Raw genomic sequence first — 20,091 nt, 5'->3', positions numbered from 1 at the left:
TTTAGAGTATTTTCTATTTATATTTAATAGATCCAGATTAATTATGTTGCTATTGTACCCATGAACCCTTGAAACTGGGATAGGCCTTGATGTGGGTGTCTGGGAACTCTTTAAACATGTATTGGCAGTGTGCACCTTTTTTTTCCTTTTAAGTGGATTTGAAATTGTTCATTTATAAATCCCTTTCAAGCCTCCCTGGCTGAGATCGACACATGAGAAGTTATTTCCAAGGAGTGTTTGGAAATGGCAGACTCTGTGCACACCATGGGTCCTCCCCCTCACCCCACCGCCTCACACCTCGGCCTGCCTGTGTTCCCTTCTCTTTTGTCTTGACTTCCTGAGCTGCCAGCTCCTGGCATCCTTGACTCCCTTTTCTTCGCTCCCCAGGGCAGCCTGGTATCCTGGAGGGCTTCTTGCCTACCCAGAAAGTATACCCTTGGTAAACCAGTGGTGACTGTCTGAGCATCCATTTGTGCAGGAAGGCTCCTGCCTTCCGGTGCCTGAGAACCTCTTCAGAAGTCTCTCCTTTGAACATGGAATATTTATTTGTGTGGTCATGCACATTTGGGTGCCTTCTTAATCTGTAGAATGGGGCTAGCCCTGCCAGCCTCACGGGCCATGCACTAGCATGGTGTCATGTGAGGCGTTAATAAGTGTTCCAAGGGTAAAACGGGTTGCTCTGTCAAGTAAGTTGGCAAGAACACTGTAGCATACTAAAGGTTCTGTGATGCCCCTCAGTAAAAACACTTAACTCAAGTTTCCTGAGCATGCTTGGCCTAGGAACACTTCTCTTTGTAGAACACTTATGACACCTTGAGGTCTTCAGGGACACACTCCGATGTTATTACAGACTTTGCATGACGTCATCTGAGTCCTGGGGTTTGGTGTCATTGAGAAGATGGGCTCCCCTGCTTTAGACTTCTCTGTGGACTTACTGTGTTCTTAAATCACACCTCTTTAACCCGATTCCTTCTCCCTAACCCGGCAGCCTCTCAAAGTTGCTGGCAAAATACAGAAAATCTAAGTAAAGGAGGTGATGGTCACATCTGCCACATGTCTCTGTGTGCTGCTTTAATTTCTTTTTGCTTTTCTCTTGCTGTGGGTCCTGGGCTTGGTTTGACATGATCTTATTTTGCCTGAGCTTATGTCTTCCCTGTTCCCAGGAGTGTGTATTTGGCATAGAATCCGTACATGGTGGCCCCCCTTTTGTGCTTATCTTGCCATTTTCCCCCTTCCATTTTGTAAAATGAGAAGGTGTTGAGTTCTGGGATTGACATCGGTTGATTAAAATAAAGACCTCGCCCCAAACCTCTTTTGCACGTACTATGGTGTGGATTTTACTTTAAAAAAAAAAAATGGTTGATTTATTAACTTGCTATTCCTTCTGAGCATGGTAGGGTTTGGCTTCTGTTTCATGGCAGGAAGGGCTAGGGTGGCTCCACTGAAGTTCCCGCTGCAGTCCACCTGGAGGCCCAGACCCTGCTGGGGTTCACGCTAAGCACTTTGAGGGTGGTAAACAGCCATTGTCTTGCACTTCCATCCTAACCCTCTCTTCTCCTTGTCCCCCTTCTTCCCTTCCCTTTCTCCCGCAAGGTTCTGCCACCCTTCACCACTGGCAGCAGTTGGCCCAACCTCACCTTGGGGGCATCCTGGACCCCCGGCCCGGTGTGGTCACCAAGGGCTTCCGGACGCTGGATGTTGACCTGGACGAAGTGTACTGCCTTAACGACTTTGAAGAAGATGACACAGGTGACCACATTTCTCTCCCGCGCCTAGCTACCTCCACGCCAGTTCAGCACCCAGAGACCTCAGGTGAGAGGTCCCGAGCACGTGTGACTGTCTCAGGCAGCAGAAGTTACCCGAGCCGGCCTCAGGCTTCCCCAGAGGAGATGCAGGAGCCGCCAGCGGCCACGGAGGAGGAGGAGGAGGAGGAGGAGGAGGAGGGGTCTGGTGAGGGCACCACGATAAGTCCTGTAAACTTGGCACCTTTCCCGGAGGCAGAGTTTTGGGCCATTCTCACCTCTGTTCCAGGCACCATCCGTAGTGGTTCTCTGTCTGTAGCTTCTGCTCGTCTGTGTGGGTGATGATTAAAGCATTCTCATTGCACAGTTCTGTTTTTAAATACAGAGTCTGATGCCTCCTATTTGTAACAATGGGTGTAGCTCCCCTGCCCATCTTGGAGGTGCATGGCCCAGCAGGGATCTTAAAGTGGGAGCAGGAAAGGCTGCTAAAAAAAAAAAAAAAAAAAAAAAAGTGGGCTTTTGGGTCCCTGAAAACATCAGTGCCCTTCTTCCTGGTCTGGGAGTCTCCCTGAGTCTGAGGGGAAGATTCTCAAGTCCCCTGGTGATTTCCAAGTGGAGCTGAGCAGTTTTAGGGAAATTGAGTGCTGGGTCATTCAGAAGGTAAATGAGATCATCTGTTACCTGTATGCTGTATTAAAATAGAACCAGGAAAGGTTCAGGATTTCAGACACTTCGTCAGCCTTTTCACTTTTCCAACTTCAATGGAGATATATATGTCATTTTCTTTTCAGCTTACACATGTGTTCAAAGTAGATTTTTAAAAAGTGTTTTAGCAATGCTCCTTAACCAAATAAACCTTTGGAGAACGTCACTAAGCTTTTCCAGAGAGAAGACCCTAGATGAAGCTGGAAAAGAGCTCTGGCTGACTCCACCCACTGTCCCCAAGCATTAAAGACGTGGCCCTGAGTTTACAGAATTACCCACATCCCAGTTGCCACTGGGATGAAAAGCTTTGTGCTCAGAGCTCTGGGAATCATGGGATCACATGATTACTGTTTACCCCAACAGCATGCTGTGTCTAGACTGGACCTCCCAGCCTCTTGTGTTGGGAAGACAAAGCTTTTGTGGAGTCAGGGGAGAGACTGAGAAAAAATGAATTAACCCTGTGTTGTCATCCTCATGACATTCCTGAGGATTCACCAGGTTTGGAGTGAGGACGTTCATCTTTGTGATTCATAATTTTCATTTGTGAAGGCCACAACACTCCCCTTGAAATACAGGGCAGGAAAGAGCTGACGTTCTTGGTGGTATCTCCCATTCCCCTGGCTAATTTCAGACAGCTGTGGTCAAGGGATTTTACTTGGGATCAACTTTTCCTTTTTTCCTTGACATTAATTTTAGGGAAGTCATCAAGTCATGTGATTTGTTTAGTACATAGGTTTATTTATGGTTTGATTTTTTTTAAGCAGTTATATTACTAGATTAAGCTTGTGAGGGAATGAAAATGTTTTTTATTTCGTATCTACACACTCGAAAAAGGGAAACCAGCTGTGGTACTGTACCATTTTAGTCATCAGCACCAGTGTCTGTCAGGAAGGCAGGCGGTGGTGTAGAAACATGATGCCTGGCTGATTTTCGTGGCTAAAGGGGTAGGCCTCATGTCGATTGGGATGCTCCCCTACAGCCTTACAGGTAGAATAGAAGGTGAGTTCTGGAAGTGCAAAGAAGCACCATTAAGTGCATCTTCTAGAAGTTGTACAGAAGGACTAAAGCTTATTAAGTCAACAAAGAACTTATCTTGGAGATAGAGAGAGAGAAGGGACCAATTATGAGGACTGACATCGTGACCACTCTCCTTAAAATAAACACTGAGTTTTTCTTGTTCCCTCTGTACTCAAACCTGTGGTAAATTCATCCTAGCAACGTTATTTGAGGAGGGGGATGAACATTTATAGTTGAAACTGTAGAAAGGGTCAGGTTGGAGGTGTGTAATAAAAAAGAATTACCTAGGTTGCCAAAGGTAATTTAGGAAGGGTCTGATCATTTAGATGAGAGTTCTTTGGGCTTATGTTCTGGGTAAGGCTCATCTTTAAAAACTGGCTTCAGAGGGGAGAGGGGAGAACAGTGAATTGGCTCTATTTTCTCTATTGGGAATTACAGGACCATTTTGATTCTTAGAATGTAAAAGGCATTATCACTAAGTAAGTCATCCTGGAGGTCCCAAGTAGCTCTATGCCTGCAATCATGGAGACACAGGCAGGCAGATAAGTTTCATGAAGAAGGCATGGGGCATCCTCTGTCTTGGGATTTGTATCCATGGTGGTCTGGTCCCTGCCTTTTAATCCGTCCTCTACGCTTGGGCTTTTCTGTTGCCAAACAGCGCTAACCCAGGAGCTATTGTCTGCCTGGGAACACTCAGTAGGGAGACGCTTTGGAGACAGAAGGTGATGAACCTTTTTATGTGCAGCTGGTATGATAGAAGGAAATTGGGAAGACTTGTATGCTAGGCACTTTTGTCCAGAGCCTGCTGTCCCATGTAGAAAAAGTTTTAAGCACTGAAAAAATTTGATTAATGTATTTAAATGTATTATTTGAAGCATCATTCACTTGTTGATTATTACAATCCCATGTCTTAAAAAGGATGAATCCATGTTATTGTATTGTAAATAATTTAGATGATTAAAATGGATTGTTAAAAAGTTTTAGATTATAGTTTTACTTTATTTCAGTGATGTTTTATGTTTTAATGTATATAGAAAGTATACTTTATCAGAACTAGTTATCATCTTTTTCTGTCAGTGCTCTGTATTTTAGGCATTTGTATGGGGAAGAGCCTGCATGTGGCAAAGGATTGAGAGTTAAAGTCACACAGTTAAATCGGTAGTTGGCTAGTGGATGGGCAGTTCAGTTGAATTATCTTGAATGCTTTGATCCTTAAAGGTGAGAAAGAAGTGGGATTAAAGCCACATGGATAGAGAAAATTGACAGTCAGTTTATTTTAATGCTTTTACGCATCAAGACTGGTTCATATTGAGGGAAGATATCCTCAAAAACTTACACGAATCATGGCATCTTGACATCTTACCTGGCAGTGGCCCTGCGGTAGAAACATGTCCCAATTGGAGCTGAGATCTTTTTTTTTTTTTTTTTTTGAGATGGAGTCTTGCTCTGTTGCCTAGGCTGGAGTGCAGTGGTGCAGTCTCGGCTCACTGCAACTTCCACCTCCCAGGTTCAAGTGCTTTTCCTGCCTCTGCCTCCCAAGTAGCTGGGACTATAGGCACACGTCACCACTTCCAGCTAATGTTTTGTATTTTTGTAGAGACGGGTTTTCACCCTGTTAAGCAGGCTGGTCTCGAATTCCTGGCTTCAAGTGATCTGCCCGCCTCAGCCTCCCAAAGTGCTGGGATTCCTGGTGTGAGCCACCACACCTGGCCTGGAGCTGAGATCTTAAAGTCAGAGTGGAAGACAAAAAACACACTTGGCTAAAATTGCCCTTGAAAAATTCCCTAAATCTCCAGCAACTGGGCCACCAAGGCAAAAGCTAAGAATCAGCTTCTTTTGTTGCCTCCTTGTTTGATACATAGGCCCAAGGTTAGGAGCAGTGACTGAGTGAGGAAAGGGCAGAGAAGGGCTTGTGGTGGGAAGGAGCCAGGCGGAGTCAGGACAGCCGGGTGTTCCCGCAGCTTTGCCCGGGAGGGGCAGCTAGAGCAAAGCTGAGCCAGCTCGTATCCTGTCCCCCCTTCAGTACACCACAGACCACAGAACTGGGGTTCAGACAGGCTTGTGAGAAGTTGGTTTGGGGGGCTCGATGGGTCTGGAAGGAAAAGTCTGGTATGCTCGATTCACAGACCCTTGGGTGCAGGCAAGTTCCTTCCCGTTGTCTACACTGAGAGAGTTGATGTGAGTTTCCACGCTGTTGGGAACACTTCAATTCAGCCTGGTTTTGTGGCAGTTATGAGGGAGTTTGGTTGTTATGGACAGAGTGGATAGTTGGCTCACACCCACCTGTATTAGGAGATGCTAAGGAAAGCCCTGTGCTCTTCCGTCAGAATATATATTAAGGCAGAGTAAAACAGGCCAACTGCCACCTGCAAGTGGAAAAATGAATGAAGAATGAAAGAATTGACTCCTTCAAAACAAACAGCATAGAGTCAACCCTGCTTAAAATGTCCAGAACAAAACCCACTTGTTGAGCATTTTCTCTCTGGTATCCTCACCTCTGAACACTACAGAGGGCCCTCTGGTGCTCCTAGAGGCACATGGATTGCTGAGGAGGTGTCTGAACCTGACACCCTTCTGATGTGGAGGGCCCTTGAGGGAGCAGCTGGTGTTGAGAGGAGGACCTGTGCAACCACACTGCCTAGTGAAGCACAGGTGAAGTGCTCTCTTGTGCTGGCCTTGAACGCACTAGTGGGGAAAGGTCTTGATGCAGCTCAGCCAGGCCAGTTCCCTTCACCTGTTGGTGTCTGCCACAGAAGGAAGGACAAGAGGACAGAGGGTATAGGGTCCAGCTTTGTTGGTGTCTGAAGACTACAAAGGGATTTCTGCATTTGCCCTTTGGACATTTTAACAGCATTCTAAAAATCCCCCTCTCTCTAGAAGATACCCCAGGGGCACTTGAGAGAATTTCTGACCCTCTCTGCTCAATACTGTGAAATTGTTTATCTCTTAAATCACATACTTTTCAGATGAAACAGGGTAGGCAACTTGGTGTAGTGGGAAGAAGAGTCGACTTTTAATTTTGCAGAAACCAAAAATAAGTTGTGCAGAAACCAGAAAAAGATCTTGTGATGTGTGGTTCGAAATCTCTGTGATAGAAACCTCCCAGGTTCCTGCTGGCCAGATGTCTGATCACCGAGGAGCTCAGGGATCTCTACGGAGCTGCAGGGGCAGTCGAGGGCTCTGTTGAAGAAATGCTTAAGCAGAGAAAAAAATAAATACCGAGCCTCTGTGAAGCCCAGAACTAAGGCCTTTAAAAGTGTTATCTTGTACAACATATTACAGTTTAAAATCACTTTTGTATTTTTTAAAACAAGAAAGCTGCACTGCTGCATCTGAAACTGCTCTTGATTCCCTCACTCCTCACCTCCAGAGAAAACACTTGTTAAAGCCACATGAATCCCTAACATAGTACTTGTATTAATGATGACTTGTAGGGCAAACTATTTATGCAGCTTTTCCCACATGAACTCATCACAGAACTTTTTTTCCCCCTGAAAATATCATGGGCAGAGTTACATAATGAAGAGACAGGAAAGTCTTTAGAGCATCTTCCATGCCCTGATATTTTAGTCTTTTAGGAAGAGATAAAGCATTGCTTCTTCCCTATCTGTTTAATGGAAAGGGAACTGTTTCTCATGCAGCTGACAGGCAAAGACACATCTTCCTCTTCCCTTTCCACCCCTCAAGCAAAAGGCAACAAAGTCATTAGAAGCTGGGCATTAAACTAAAATATACTGATATTCCTAGGGGATAGTCCAAGACACACCCTTAAGCTGGATGGACAATGGCTTTTATTTTCAATAGATTTGTTTTTACTTGGATAGAACGGGCTGGCCTGTGGGTGCCACTGTTGGGGTGTGTGTGTGTGTGTGTGTGTGTACTGGTTGAGGAGTTTGTAGAACTTGCAAAGCAGATCCAAGTCATGTGACAGCAGCATCCCACTACATGCTCAAGTTAAGAAAAGGAAAGAAAGGTCAGGGTCATAGGGTTTATTTTACACAAGTCGGCCACTTCCCAAGAGTGGCAAAAAGAACATGGAAGGCCCTCAGTGCATCACAAAGGTGGAGTCCCTTTTCCAAGATTTTGAGATGCTTTTGTAAATTTACATTTATAGAAGTTATTTATGTGAGTTTTTAAAATAGCTTGGGTGTGTGTGGCATAGCCAGTGTTTCTCCGTTCTCAGAGGCTTCCTCGGAAGCAGCTGTGTCTGGGTGTATATTGCACCCTCAGTTTCCCCATAGCAACATGCCAAGTACGGTTGCATTTTCCAGTGTCTCTGGGCTCATGTGAGGGTTCTTTTAAGGACTAGGTTCTATGATGGCCTTTAGAGAGAAGAAAGCTTCTGTCGTTCCCAGCACTTCCCAGGGATGGGGGAAGGAAAGCACCATTAGAAGGGAAGGAAATACATGAGCAGGTGTGTACAAATTGTATTATGGGCGGCCAGACGGGCAGAGTTCCAATCATCCTGCAAATCCCTGTGGAACCTCTGGGCCCCACCGGAGTGTCCCAGCCTCTTCTGTGCCCCCTTCTCCTCATTGTGAAAGCACTGGGCCATGGGAAGCAGTGGGCTTCCTACCTATCTTCCCTGGGCGGCCCGAGCAGTCCACAGAGCAGCAGCCACCCTGCTCTATATAGTGCAGTCTGAGGGGCATCCAGGGAGTGGGGGCCGTGTCAGGGCTCCCTCCTCACTGGCTGCAGCAGAAGGATCCCAAACACCCAGTTTTCCAGTCAGTCCCAGGCATCATGGGCCCCCGAGGAGCATGGGCACTCAGTGCCACTTACCAAGCATACCTACTCCAGGCAGAAGGCTCACCAGAGTCCAACCAGAGAGAGCAGGTGAGCTCTCACTCTGTAAGAGTGAAAGTAAGAGTGGCTCTCACTATCGCAAAGTCCTCTGATGTGTCCACCTGTAGCTAGCTGAAGGATGTGTGCTTGCATGTGGTGTGTTTTAAGAAGAAAACATCTGCATGACAGCTACGGGCAGTTCATCAACACAGGAGATCTTGAATAATAATCAAGGATTAATTAAGTTTAAAGCGTATCACATTTTGTACCAGTGTCAGAATCTGGGGGAGGAAGAACAATTAAAAAAGAATTAGGGGTTTTTATTGGTAAATCCCAATTCATTCCTAAATCAAATGATGAAAATATTTGTCGTTGTTAATACTCTAACCCATTTAACATGTGCCTGTCTCTTCAAAACACTAGGAAGCCCTCCACTCAGGTTGAGAGAAAGAATAAGAATTTAAATAGGGAATTAAAACCTTAAATCCAAGAAACTCTATCCTTTGAGCCCCCAAATGAGCAGCATGGGATGAACACATAATACCATCTTCTGCAAAGAACTTTCTGTTTAGATAAAGAAGGGGGCTTTGGTGCGTGGCATGGGCTTGGTGACTTCACAGTGAGCCCTCACCCAACCCCCCTATTTCCTGCCAAGAAGGATGTTTTATGTTTCTCTCTCTTTTTTTTTTTTTTTTTTTTTTTTTTAGAACTTGCTCTCTTCCTGCACCCAGGGCTTTAGGAATCAGCCCGTTGCTTCTCTGTAGCAAGCATGAGGAGCCTCTGATGATCCCAGTCTTGGGTGACTCACTGTCTCTCTGTTGTGTCTCAAGGAAGGGAGGTGCAGCAGCATCCTGGCAGTCAGTGGTGACATGCGGAGAGCCCACGGGTCCAGGCGTCCTGGTGGTATTTTGGAAGGGCCAAATCTCTGGCTTTATTAGCACTTTGGAAACTTGTTGATCTTCCTTGGTCTTCTACGGCTATTCATTGCTTCTGGGGAATGGTGACTTGCGAATTTTTAGCAGCCTTTTCCTATCCCCAAAACCCATTTGTATAAGATGGGTTTGCTTCTGCTGATGCAACTATGTCTCTAAAATGTCCATCTTACACTCCCTATTGCAACTGAAGATCCAATATGTAAGAGGGTGGAGGAGGAAGTGAACATTTGCGACCTTTTGATTTGATATTCTGGCCATGTGTTTAAATGGGGGTATGCTTCTGATTTTAAATCCAGCCTTCCCTTGTTTGATTTCTTTTAAATGTTCTCTCTCTTTCAACTGTGTTGTCTTATTTCTATTTACTGCTTTCCCCCTCTCCTCCTTCCCAAATAACCCCTCATGCCTGTTATTTGGGATGCTCTTCCCAGGCTTTTTGTTATTTTTGTTTCTAGACCTTATTGCAGGAAGAGAATCGTGATTGTTTGGTTGCCTTCTCTTCATAGCTTACTCCATTTTTGTTTTGCTTGTGGCAGTTTCTTACTTATTGGAGTTCCTGAGCCATTATATTCACTGATCGAGAAAGATTCATAAAGGCTATTTTCATGTGTTTTTTTTTTCCCTCCCTCCTGCTTTGCCTTGAGCTCCCCATGGCTGAGAGTTTTGTCCTGTGGCCGTGGTGCTGGCCGTCACGTCAGGTGCCATGGGAGCCTGCTTTGACACACAGACCCGACCGAGTCAGACCTTAAAAATCAGGGCAAACCATCTTGCCTTGTTCCTCTAGTCACCAACACTTTTGTACTCTGGATTTGTCCTGCCTGCCTTTAATTTGTGTCTCCAGCATTTTTTTTTTGTTTGTGTCATTGGGTTCCTGGTTTTCTTTTAAGACATAGTCAACTGTGTGGACCTGTAGGTTTGGGGCAGCAACCAATTCCATTGTTTTCCTTTTTGTCAAATCCAAGAAAAAATATACCATAAGGAGCTAGAAGATTCTAGTTCACAGCCTTTTGAATCTTCATGGCCTCTGATATCTGAATCAGTTTTCTCCCAGGAGGTCTCTGGGGGCTGAGCTGCTACAGGGGCAGAGGGTGGGGTGGGGTTGGGTGGGAGAATCATCCCGGCACTTCATCGTGCATGCTATTTGGGGCATCTTTTTTTCTTATTTTATTATTATTATTTTTCCTGATGCTTGAGTTATGAATGAGAATGACCTCTGCAATCATGATGTCTCCCATAGACTCTGTTCCTTGTTCCTTTGCCAGCTTTCTCATGCATGGTCCTAACACTTCCATGATTTACTTTGCTCCAGGCCATAGTCTTCAGCCGCCTCAGCAATAACTTGTTAGAGCATTAAAAGGAAGTAAATTGAGAACAACTTGTTGCCATCCCATTTTCATTAGAAATCAGACATCTTAGAGATGTCAAGAAAGCAGCTAGCAGCTAGGGGGTAGGGGGACCTGTATTGCTCACACTGCTGTGTGTCAGACCAGACCTGATCCTGGAGCTCAGGACCCTAGAGAGCCCTGATCTCTGGAACTCTTGCCACGTTGTTGCTGAGGCAGCTGAAGTCCCCATCTCCCACCATAACAATCACAAATAGACAGTAGTGGAGCCAGCATCCCCAAGCCCCTTTTTGTGTAAGCAGAAAGGGAGCTGTGAGCCTTGCCCTGTTTGCAGGTGTCGAGTGCCTCTCCCCGCCTGTACCTCTCCCCTTCCTCTGAGCAGAGCTTTGGTAGCTGTTGCCAATGCAAAGAAATGTAAAGCAGCAAAAGAAGACAGCAGGTTCTGACCTGAGGAGGGAAACCAAATTTATCCCACAAAGGCCCATTACCCCACCCCCCTCGCCTCCCACCCCCAGACTGGATCCACTACTGGCCCAAGAATACTGATGAGAAACCTTGTCTGGATTGGGTCGGAAGCTGGAATTTGGTGCTCTGCAGACCAGTGCTCAAAATTGTGGTTATTTTTGAGGACTCGCCTTCAATCCAGAACATTTGCGTTTCACCTTCCTCGCCCAGATCCAGTTAACAAGGTAGCTCATCACTTCTTGCATCTGTTGAGTGACATGCTGGATTTTAATTTTTATTGTGGTTGTACTTGGATGCAAGGAATATGTTTTGTTCCTCCCAATTTAGCACACCATCCTGGGAAGTGCATGTCTCAGACCAACTCCACCTTCACCTTCACCACCTGTCGCATCCTGCATCCTTCAGATGAGCTCACTCGGGTCACACCAAGGTAAGGGACCCTGGCTTTGGGGTGGGCAGGGGTGGGGTGAAGTCAGGGCACTCCCTTCCCTGCAAGGCTTAATGTTGAGGAAAGCCAAGTCGAGAGGCTCATAGAAAAACCAACTCAAGCCAGTGTAAGCATCTCAGCATTTGCAGGCACTTCTTCTGGGTCCCATGCTTCCTTTTGTTGTTGTTTTTTGTGTTTTTTTTTTTGAGGCAGAGTTTTGCTCTGTTGCCCAGGCTGGATGCAGTGGCGTGATCTCGGCTCACTGCAACCTCCACCTCCTGGGTTCAAGCCCATCTTTCCTTTTGAGTTGAGGCTATTATTTATTTGGATCTGGCTCAAATAAAGAGACCTGGACCCACCTTTAGTTGCCCTTTTAGTTGGCCATTTAGTTGGGAATGGATTCTTAGGCCTCTCCTTAACCAGCCGAAGTTGACACTACCCAGGCCCTATGGCTAAAGTCTGTTGGATTTTTTTGCCCCCAAGTTTGTCAGTAGAGCACAGAGTTCTTTTATTTATGGATGGAGTTACTGAGCCCTGTGGAACCCCTTGTGCCTCTGGAATAGGGCCCAGGAACCATGCAGCACAGCCAAACTGTAATGACCAAAATGAGAAGACTCCAGGACTGAGCCATGTGCCCAGCATGGTCCATTTCTCTCTGGAGCACCATCTATGGGGAGGACTTGTCTGGTGTGAGTTGGTCTGTTTGGCCTGATTTCAGGCCTTTCACTGCTGCCAGCAAAAGAGAAAATGCTCTCCCCTAACAGAGTAGAGCGACCCCCTCAGCTGTTTCCTCTGTGGTGTAAGATGCTGGGTTGCTGGAAGGTAAAGCAGAAGGGGCGGGAGCAGTCAGCCAGGGAGCACCTTAAACTATGATAATTCTCCGCAGGTCATGTGAGGAGGACGACGAAGCAGCCATATGCCCTGTTGAGCTGAGAGGAGATATAGGGCAGAGAGTCTGAGCCCACGGGCGAGGCAGGGGGTGAGCACACCGCCAGCAGTGCCTGCCCTGGCAGGGCCCTGTGGAAGGAGCTGTGTGTGCACGCGTGGCCGCCACTAACCCGGGGACTTAGGCTTGGATGTGTCTCTGTGGTTGTGCCTGGCTAACTCGGCCTTGATGGTCGATGCCCCTAATCCAGCTAAACACCCCCAGTCAAGCCGAGTGCCAGCACTAATAAAGGTCTAACCCTGAGTTCTCACCAGACGGGGATCATAAATATTAGCTTTGTCTCCTCCGTCTCCCTGCCCCTGGAGAACTTGACTTCCTCATCCTGTGGCTTTATGTTGGGAAGAGATTATTTTCAAAACCATGGAACCAAGCTTCTCCTTATGAGAGGCTGGTGCCCTGGGTAACTAGATGGCACTCCTGACTGTAGCCATAGGACTCAAACCAAACACGGGTTTTCATGTGGCTGTGTCAGGGCCGAACGAAGCCTGGGAAGTCAGTAGCAAGAGAAGGCTCTTTTTTTTTTTGGCCTGAGTTTGAAAGAAAGGCTGCTTGAAATAAAATGGAAACAAATCAATTGAAACAAACAAAATGGAAACAAAATCTCCCTAGGGATGGCCACATCAACATGATTTTAAGTCTAGAGCTTTTTTGCCCTTTACTGAGGGTACATCAACATTTGTAAAACTCCACACATGCCTTTTGAAAAAATCCACGTTTAACTTTAGGAATTTGTTGTGGTTTCTAATGCTGCTTTTCTGAGTCCCCCAGCCCACCAGCATCCCCACCCCTGAGCTTGTGTGAGATGGGCCTGTTCTGGGATCCCCACCCCGTGCTGACCTCCCAGGGCTGAGGTCACCTGAGTGTGGGGCCAGTTGGTTCCCCTAGCTTGTACGTTGCTTTGAACCTCGTGTTCCCCACGAGGGAGGGGGCCCCTTCTCTGGTCATTGCAAAGACCTGCTCCAGAATGGGCCCTTTTCCTTCCCATTCCCTCCTTTGGTGCCTTTCTCAGAGTACATGGACTTCCTTCTGCCACACTGGGGAGACGAGTCTCCATCCCCAGCTCCTGGGGACCACGCAGCTGACCTGCTCCAAGGCACACTGGCAGCCCCAGCAAAATCCTGGAGCCGGCACCAGGGCATGTCCCACGAGACTGTTAGGAGGGCTGTGCATCTTTGCCCCTTGGTTGCTCATTGAGAAGCAGTATAGGGCTTCCATGCCTGTTTGGCCTCCCTGGATCCCTGTAGCAGCTGTTAAAAGAGAACCTTTCCAAGCTTTGCACAGTGGCAGTATCATAGCCAATGAGGTTTATTACTAGTTGAAAATTTCCCCCAATACCCCGCCGTGACGACTTGAGATAGAGGCGGCATTGGCAATTTTTGACAGTTTTTAGGGATACTGAATTATTAGGTTGGTGCAAAAGTAATTGCAATTATAAAAAAACAAACAGAACCTTTCCTGCTTTTTAAGCAGACAATAATGCATTTCCCTCTGCTGCCCTTCTGGAAACTTTTCTGTCCTAATGGACTCCACGACTGGATCCCAACTGCTGGAACCTAGCGAGTCCCTAGTGAGCACAACACGAGTGAATGAACAAATCTTTCTGCTTTCCTTCCGTAACTCAGGCCCCACATATTTCAGTGGGCCTTTCCCTGGGTAGCGCCGTTGATGTTGATCTCTTCATATGTGACATGTCTCCCCCCGACCCTCTAACTCCACTGGTTAGAATGGATTTGGGCAAGGATATAAAGAGGGTTAAGGGCAGCATGGTGCAGAGGAAAGGGCTGTGCACCCGGGATTCAGGAGCTCACGGCCATAACTCACTGGATGGGCACAGCCTGGCCTCAGTCCATGCGCTGTGGCCATCCTTACCCTTCCTAAGATAAGGAGTATCTCATCTCCTAGAGTCCTGGTTCACGTCTTGCTTCAGGGAGAAGTAGGTACTAAGAAGGAACACTGGAATCTGGGTAAATTTGGTGGAGAAAGAATGCCTCTTTGCCAAAGGGCTTCCTTTCCCGTTCTCTAACAGATTTAGAGTCCCTCAACTTGGGTTGTCCACTTAACAGCCAGATGTGACACCAAGTAAACCCTTAGCTCTGAGCCTATTTCTTCATCTGCAAAGGGGACGACTATACCCACCAACCAGGGATGGGCAAAGGGGATCATGTGCAGCTTCCTGTTAACTTAAACCATGCTTCCCTTGAAGGGTAAGAGGGAGGAGCAGATGTGGACAGAGCCTTTGGGGGCCTCAGCTGGTGGAACCCTCTCATCGTGTCCTGGGTCGTCCCTACCCCCCCTGCAGGAAGCTGGCCACTGACCCTTTCTATGGAGCTTGTGGGCATTTCTGGTGAATAACCTGTCATCTCTTCTTTCAGCCTTAACTCAGCCCCAACTCCAGCTTGTGGCAGCACCAGCCACTTGAAGTCCACGCCGGTGGCCACACCATGCACTCCACGGAGACTGAGCCTGGCTGAATCCTTCACTAACACCCGTGAGTCTACGACCACCATGAGCACATCCCTGGGGCTTGTGTGGCTGTTGAAGGAGCGGGGCATTTCTGCTGCCGTGTACGACCCCCAGAGTTGGGACAGGGCCGGCCGGGGCTCCCTCCTGCACTCCTACACGCCCAAGATGGCTGTGATCCCCTCTACTCCGCCGAACTCGCCTATGCAGACACCCACATCCTCCCCACCCTCCTTTGAGTTCAAGTGCACGAGCCCTCCCTACGACAATTTCCTGGCTTCCAAGCCAGCCAGCTCCATCCTGAGGGAAGTGAGAGAAAAGAACGTCCGCAGCAGCGAGAGCCAGACCGACGTGTCCGTCTCCAACCTCAACCTCGTGGACAAAGTCAGGAGGTTTGGGGTGGCCAAAGTGGTGAACTCAGGGCGAGCCCATGTCCCCACCTTGACTGAGGAGCAGGGATCTCTCCTCTGTGGGCCTCCGGGGCCAGCACCAGCCCTTGTCCCCAGAGGCCTGGTACCTGAGGGCCTGCCCCTCGGATGCCCCACTGTCACCAGTGCCATCGGTGGGCTGCAGCTCAATAGTGGCATCCGGCGGAATCGCAGCTTCCCCACCATGGTGGGATCTAGCATGCAGATGAAAGCTCCTGTGACTCTCACCTCGGGCATCTTGATGGGTGCTAAGCTCTCCAAACAAACTAGCTTACGGTGAGGACTGGAGGGGGGCCGGTTGCCCTAGAGGAGACCCACGTTCTCCTCTCTTGCTCCCACCTCCCTCTCTTTCCCCCACAGTGCACTCCCTCCCTCTGCCCTTCTCTGTCCACCCCCTCCTGAGCTAGACAAATCAACCTCGTGCCTAATGGAGGAAGTGTGGAAACTTTGTAAAATGTGTACATAGGACTTGGAGACCTCGTGTCCACCCTGCTCTTTCTTCCGATCCCACAGGAAGTGCCCCTGCACTGTCATCACTCTCACGAGGACGTCACCTGTGCTAACCTGGGGGAAGGTGGGGTCCTTTCTTCTTTCCTTTTGAGAAGCACTGAAACTCCCAAGTGTGTTCTTATCCCATGGATAGGAAACCAGTGAATTCCGTGGCTGGCACACCACGAGCTGTCATGCGGCACGGGTCATAACACATCTGGGTGTCATCGGACACCTCACCTCGCCCACCCTGTAGGAGCGTAAGGAGCCTCCATCCTCAGCCACGTGCAGCTGACGTGGCTTTCCTGATCGGAGGGCTTTTCTTTCTTTTATGGGTGGCCCAGCTTCTTCAAGACCTTCACTGCTCTGCCTCAGTGGACAGTCGTTTCTTTTTTGAGGTGTGACCTTTTGTTTTCATGCCTTCTCCTTGAAGTCATCCTGTGTTTTGTAATCAGCTGTCAGGCCACATGTCTGACCCGAAAGAGAATGTATTTACACTCGTGCTGCGTTGTTCAGCAGCCCCTCTGTGTTCTGTGTGATTTGTTTTATTTTTCCTTTTTTTTTTACATATATATGCAGGGAAGTAATGGTACTGGTAGTGTATGTTTTCTATGTGGTTCAGATATGAATTTCAAACACACCAAGCCGCTAATGAGATAGCAGCTTTTTTCTGGGACCCAGAGTCACAACCAAATTGATTTAAGACCGGACCCAAGACACCGTTAACAATAGGACTGAAAGGAAAAAAGGATAGGGAAAAAGCTTATTAAAGAAATGTGTCAACACCAAACGTAGAGGGGAAGAACAACAACCAGGCATAATACCAAACTGGTTCTAGGGGGAAACAAGGCTTTGGTATTCCGCTGGCTCCAGCGCTTTTTCTGAAACCCGAGGCTGGCCAGGGTGCTGTCACCGTGCAGTCTTTGATTGCAGCCATTCAATGCCCACATGTTTTGCCTTCTTGTTTCAGAACAGCACTTGGTCACAACAAGGTATTTTCTTTCCCTCCAAAGCCTTTTGTCTCCTTGTGCCACTTTTTATCCTTAGGAAAAGATCCAGGTGCTTGTGAAAAGAATCATGAATGCAACAAGGGAGGCTGGTCCTGTTGCTGTCGCCAATTAAGTTTTAAACTTTTATTTATTATTTATGTCTGCCTTATTTTAAATAAACATTCTTGTTCCTTCCAGTTCTAGTCGTAGTGTGTCTGTGGCATTCCAGTCCAACCATGTGACTTATTTATTCTAATTTGAGGGCTGCACTGTACACCATGGTGTCCCATGATACCGTGTTCCAGACATTTATGGAAGGAAAACATCCCATATAAATGAAACTGTCATTCTGTGTCCTCCCCCGCAGCAGAAGATGTGTCCTTCCATTGAGTGAGGGTAACCTTATATCCACCACGGATACTTTGAGAAAGCCCCTAAGGAGCAAGCCTCAGTCCCACGGTTTCGGACTATTTATGCTCTGAATACAAGAGTATTGGTTAATTATGTTCTCAGCTCTCCTTGCCGTTGTATGTGTGCATTCACTGCAAGTAACTTATATCTTTTTATTTGAATGTCTTTTAAAGCAGTAGATAGAATAACAAAGGAATATGAAAACCATGGACTGAATGGACCATTTTATGTATTCAGAGAGAGAAGCCACTCATCATTGCCAGAAATACCATGTAAAAATTGGCAGTTCAGAGGTTGCAATATTTAGTATAGTAAATAAATAAACGGTCAACATTGTGCAACCACTACCAAAAAGTGTGTTGTAATGCATCAAAAATAAACACAATTTTATTCACTAATGAGTATCAATAAAATAAGTTCAAATGATGGAAACCACACTGGTATTCTGATTTGTATTTTGTTTTTATCTTTTCATCAAGGAGACGATCTCTTTATGTAAGACTTGAAAGTGTTTAGCTCTTTGCAAAATTAAATGAAAGGCATATACTTCACATACTGTTATATGCCTTCTTTCTTTCAACATGAGATCATACCTTAGACAACTTTCCAATCAGACTCTGAAGATGTCCCTCACTTTTCAGGGCTGTGTACTATTCCACTGTGTGCATATACCTGCTGTGAATTATACATACCTTTATGAACCATCCCTTACAGATGGTCACTGGGATAATTGTTTTTTTTTTTTTTTTTTTGGAGACAGGATCTCACTCCATTGCCCAGGCTGCAGTATGGTGGCACGAACATGGCTTACTGCAGCCTTGACCTCCTGGGCTCAAGTAATCCTCCTGCCTCAGCCTCCCAAGTAGCTGGGATCACAGGTGTGTGCCACCATGCACAGCTAATTTTTATTTATTTTGTATTCTTTGTAGAGGTGGAGGTCTCACCATGTTGCCCATGCTGTTCTTGAAGTCCTGGGCTCAAGCAATGCTCCTGCCTCAGCCTCCCAAAGCACCGAGATTACAGGTGTGAGCCACTGTGCCTGGTGTCACTGGGTTAATTCTAATCTTTTGCTATCATGGTACTGTAATGAAAAAACCTTAGATATATGCAATTGTCCACATATGTGAGTACATCTGTGAAATAAATTCCTAGATGGTTATTGCCAGATTGCCTTCCATAGAGTTGTGTTAAGAGACAACCAAGGACAGTGGAGGTCCACCAGATGGAGAATTGTGAGAACAAAAGAAAAAAATAAATATTCTGCCACCTCAATATTTGAAAGCAGTGAGATTATGCAAATAAACACTGTGGTAGGATGTGGCATCATGGATTTTAAGTCAGGTGCTAACCATTTGGCAGTGGTGTGACCTTGGGCAAGCCACTTACCCTCTTTAGGTCCTCCATTTTTTAATTTTTTTTTAAACTTGTGACATGAAGACAGTAATGCACCTTAGAGTTAATTAGTTGAGTAAATGTATTTTGAGCACCTACCATGTGCCAGGCATTGTAAGTACTGGGGACAAACAAGTGAGCCAGTTTCTGCTGTCACGGAGTGTACAATCTAGAGAGAACACCACCAAGTGTAGAATAACAAGGGCTGTGCAGAGAATTAAAACAGGGTGGTGTGAAGGAGTGGGTGGCTGCTTTGGATTGGACAGTAAGAGAAAGCCACTCCAGGGAGGGGCACTTGAGTGAAGCATGTGAGATCCGGCTCAAGAGCATTTCCGCAGAGAGAGCAGCTGGTGTAAAGGCCCGGAGGCAGAAAAGCACTTTGGTGCGTTCGAAGAACTAAGAGAAGGCCTTGTGTGGCAGTGGACTGGTAGGATCAAGGGAATGCGGTGGTAGCAGAAATTATGGTGCTCACCAAATGATTCATCAGATCCCCATTTCCCAGCCATTGCAGTCGAGCAGGTCACATGATTAGTGGCTGGCCAATGGGCAATAAGCAGAGAAAAATCCGTGCATGACTCTGTGCTCCTCTCTTCCTGTGTGTTAAACCCTCAGGTCACGTATTGAAGTCCTGGAGTCTCCTCCATCCTGAGTCTCCAAGTATGTGGACCAGAGCTTCCTGCCAACCTATTTGACATATAACCTGATGGAGAAATAAACTTTGTTGTTAAGCCAGTAAGATTTTTTGATAGTGCATTAGAATCCCAGGTATAGGGCCCAGGTATCTGTGTTTTAACAAGCCCTCAAGGTGATTCTGGTGTGCACCAAAGTTTGAGACCCACTGCACTAGACCAGGTGGAGTTTGGGTGGGAGTTCTGCTGTGGGAGGCAAATTCCCCTTTCCAGTCTCTCCTTGTCTCAGGGGCTCTAAGAAGGTCAGATAGCCGCAGCCCATCTTAATTGAAGGGAAGAGAGAGAGAGAGTGGGTGGGTTTAACTGTCCAGCAAGGGCAGGGAAAGCTTTGAGGTAAGGTGACCCTGTATCTGGGTTTCAAGGATTTGCCAAGTGGGGAACGCATTCCAAGCAGAGGAAGGATGGAAAGGGGATCCTAGAATGCATTCCTCTATGCCCTTCCTTACAGTAGAAGGAAGGTGAATGACAAATACGGAAGGGACAATAGAATTAGAAAAACCACCATTTCACTGGGTGTGGTGGCTCATGCCGGTAATTCCAACACTTTGGGAGGCCGAGACAGGCGGATCACCTGAGGTTGGGAGTTCGAGACCAGCCTGACCAACATGGAGAAACCCCGTCTCTACTAAAAATACAAAATTAGCCAGGCACGGTGGCGCATACCTGTAATCCCAGCTACACGGGAAGCTAAGGCAGGAGAATCGCTTGAACCCGGGAGGCCGAGGTTGCGGTGAGCCGAGATCGTGCCATTGCACTCCAGAACAAGAGCGAAACTCCATTTCAAAAAAAAAAAAAGAACAACCACCATTTTGAAACCATAATACTAACTAATTCAGACAACAATGGATATTAAAAACACTGGGTAAAAATT

General features: G+C 46.9%; 1 protein-coding gene and 1 pseudogene across 13 annotated transcripts in view; both read left to right on the top strand.

Moving 5' to 3' along the window:
* TRAK1 (trafficking kinesin protein 1) overlaps positions 1-17,576 on the top strand; it is a 210,696-nt gene extending 193,120 nt beyond the window's left edge. For 5 of the 13 annotated variants that reach the window (XM_063722118.1, XM_024244444.3, XM_063722119.1 and 2 more), the window contains 3 exons: positions 1,594-1,749; positions 11,317-11,419; positions 14,735-17,576. In XM_063722118.1, the coding sequence (XP_063578188.1) occupies positions 1,594-1,749; positions 11,317-11,419; positions 14,735-15,530 (1,055 nt within the window). In that variant the 3' untranslated portion in view covers positions 15,531-17,576. Of the gene's footprint in view, positions 1-1,593; positions 1,951-11,316; positions 11,420-12,302; positions 12,453-14,734 lie in introns of those variants that run through there. The other 8 variants (XM_024244443.3, XM_024244439.3, XM_054552238.2 and 5 more) reach the window with 3 other exon arrangements.
* On the top strand, positions 13,632-13,757 carry LOC112132783 (U4 spliceosomal RNA; annotated as a pseudogene).
* Positions 17,577-20,091: the final 2,515 nt, after the last annotated feature.

This window comes from Pongo abelii, chromosome 2 (assembly GCF_028885655.2).
Source record: "Pongo abelii isolate AG06213 chromosome 2, NHGRI_mPonAbe1-v2.0_pri, whole genome shotgun sequence".
In the NCBI taxonomy this organism is placed as follows: Eukaryota; Metazoa; Chordata; class Mammalia; order Primates; family Hominidae; genus Pongo; species Pongo abelii.
Note: the sequence above shows the minus strand (reverse complement) of the source record. Positions and strands in the feature narration are given on the sequence as shown.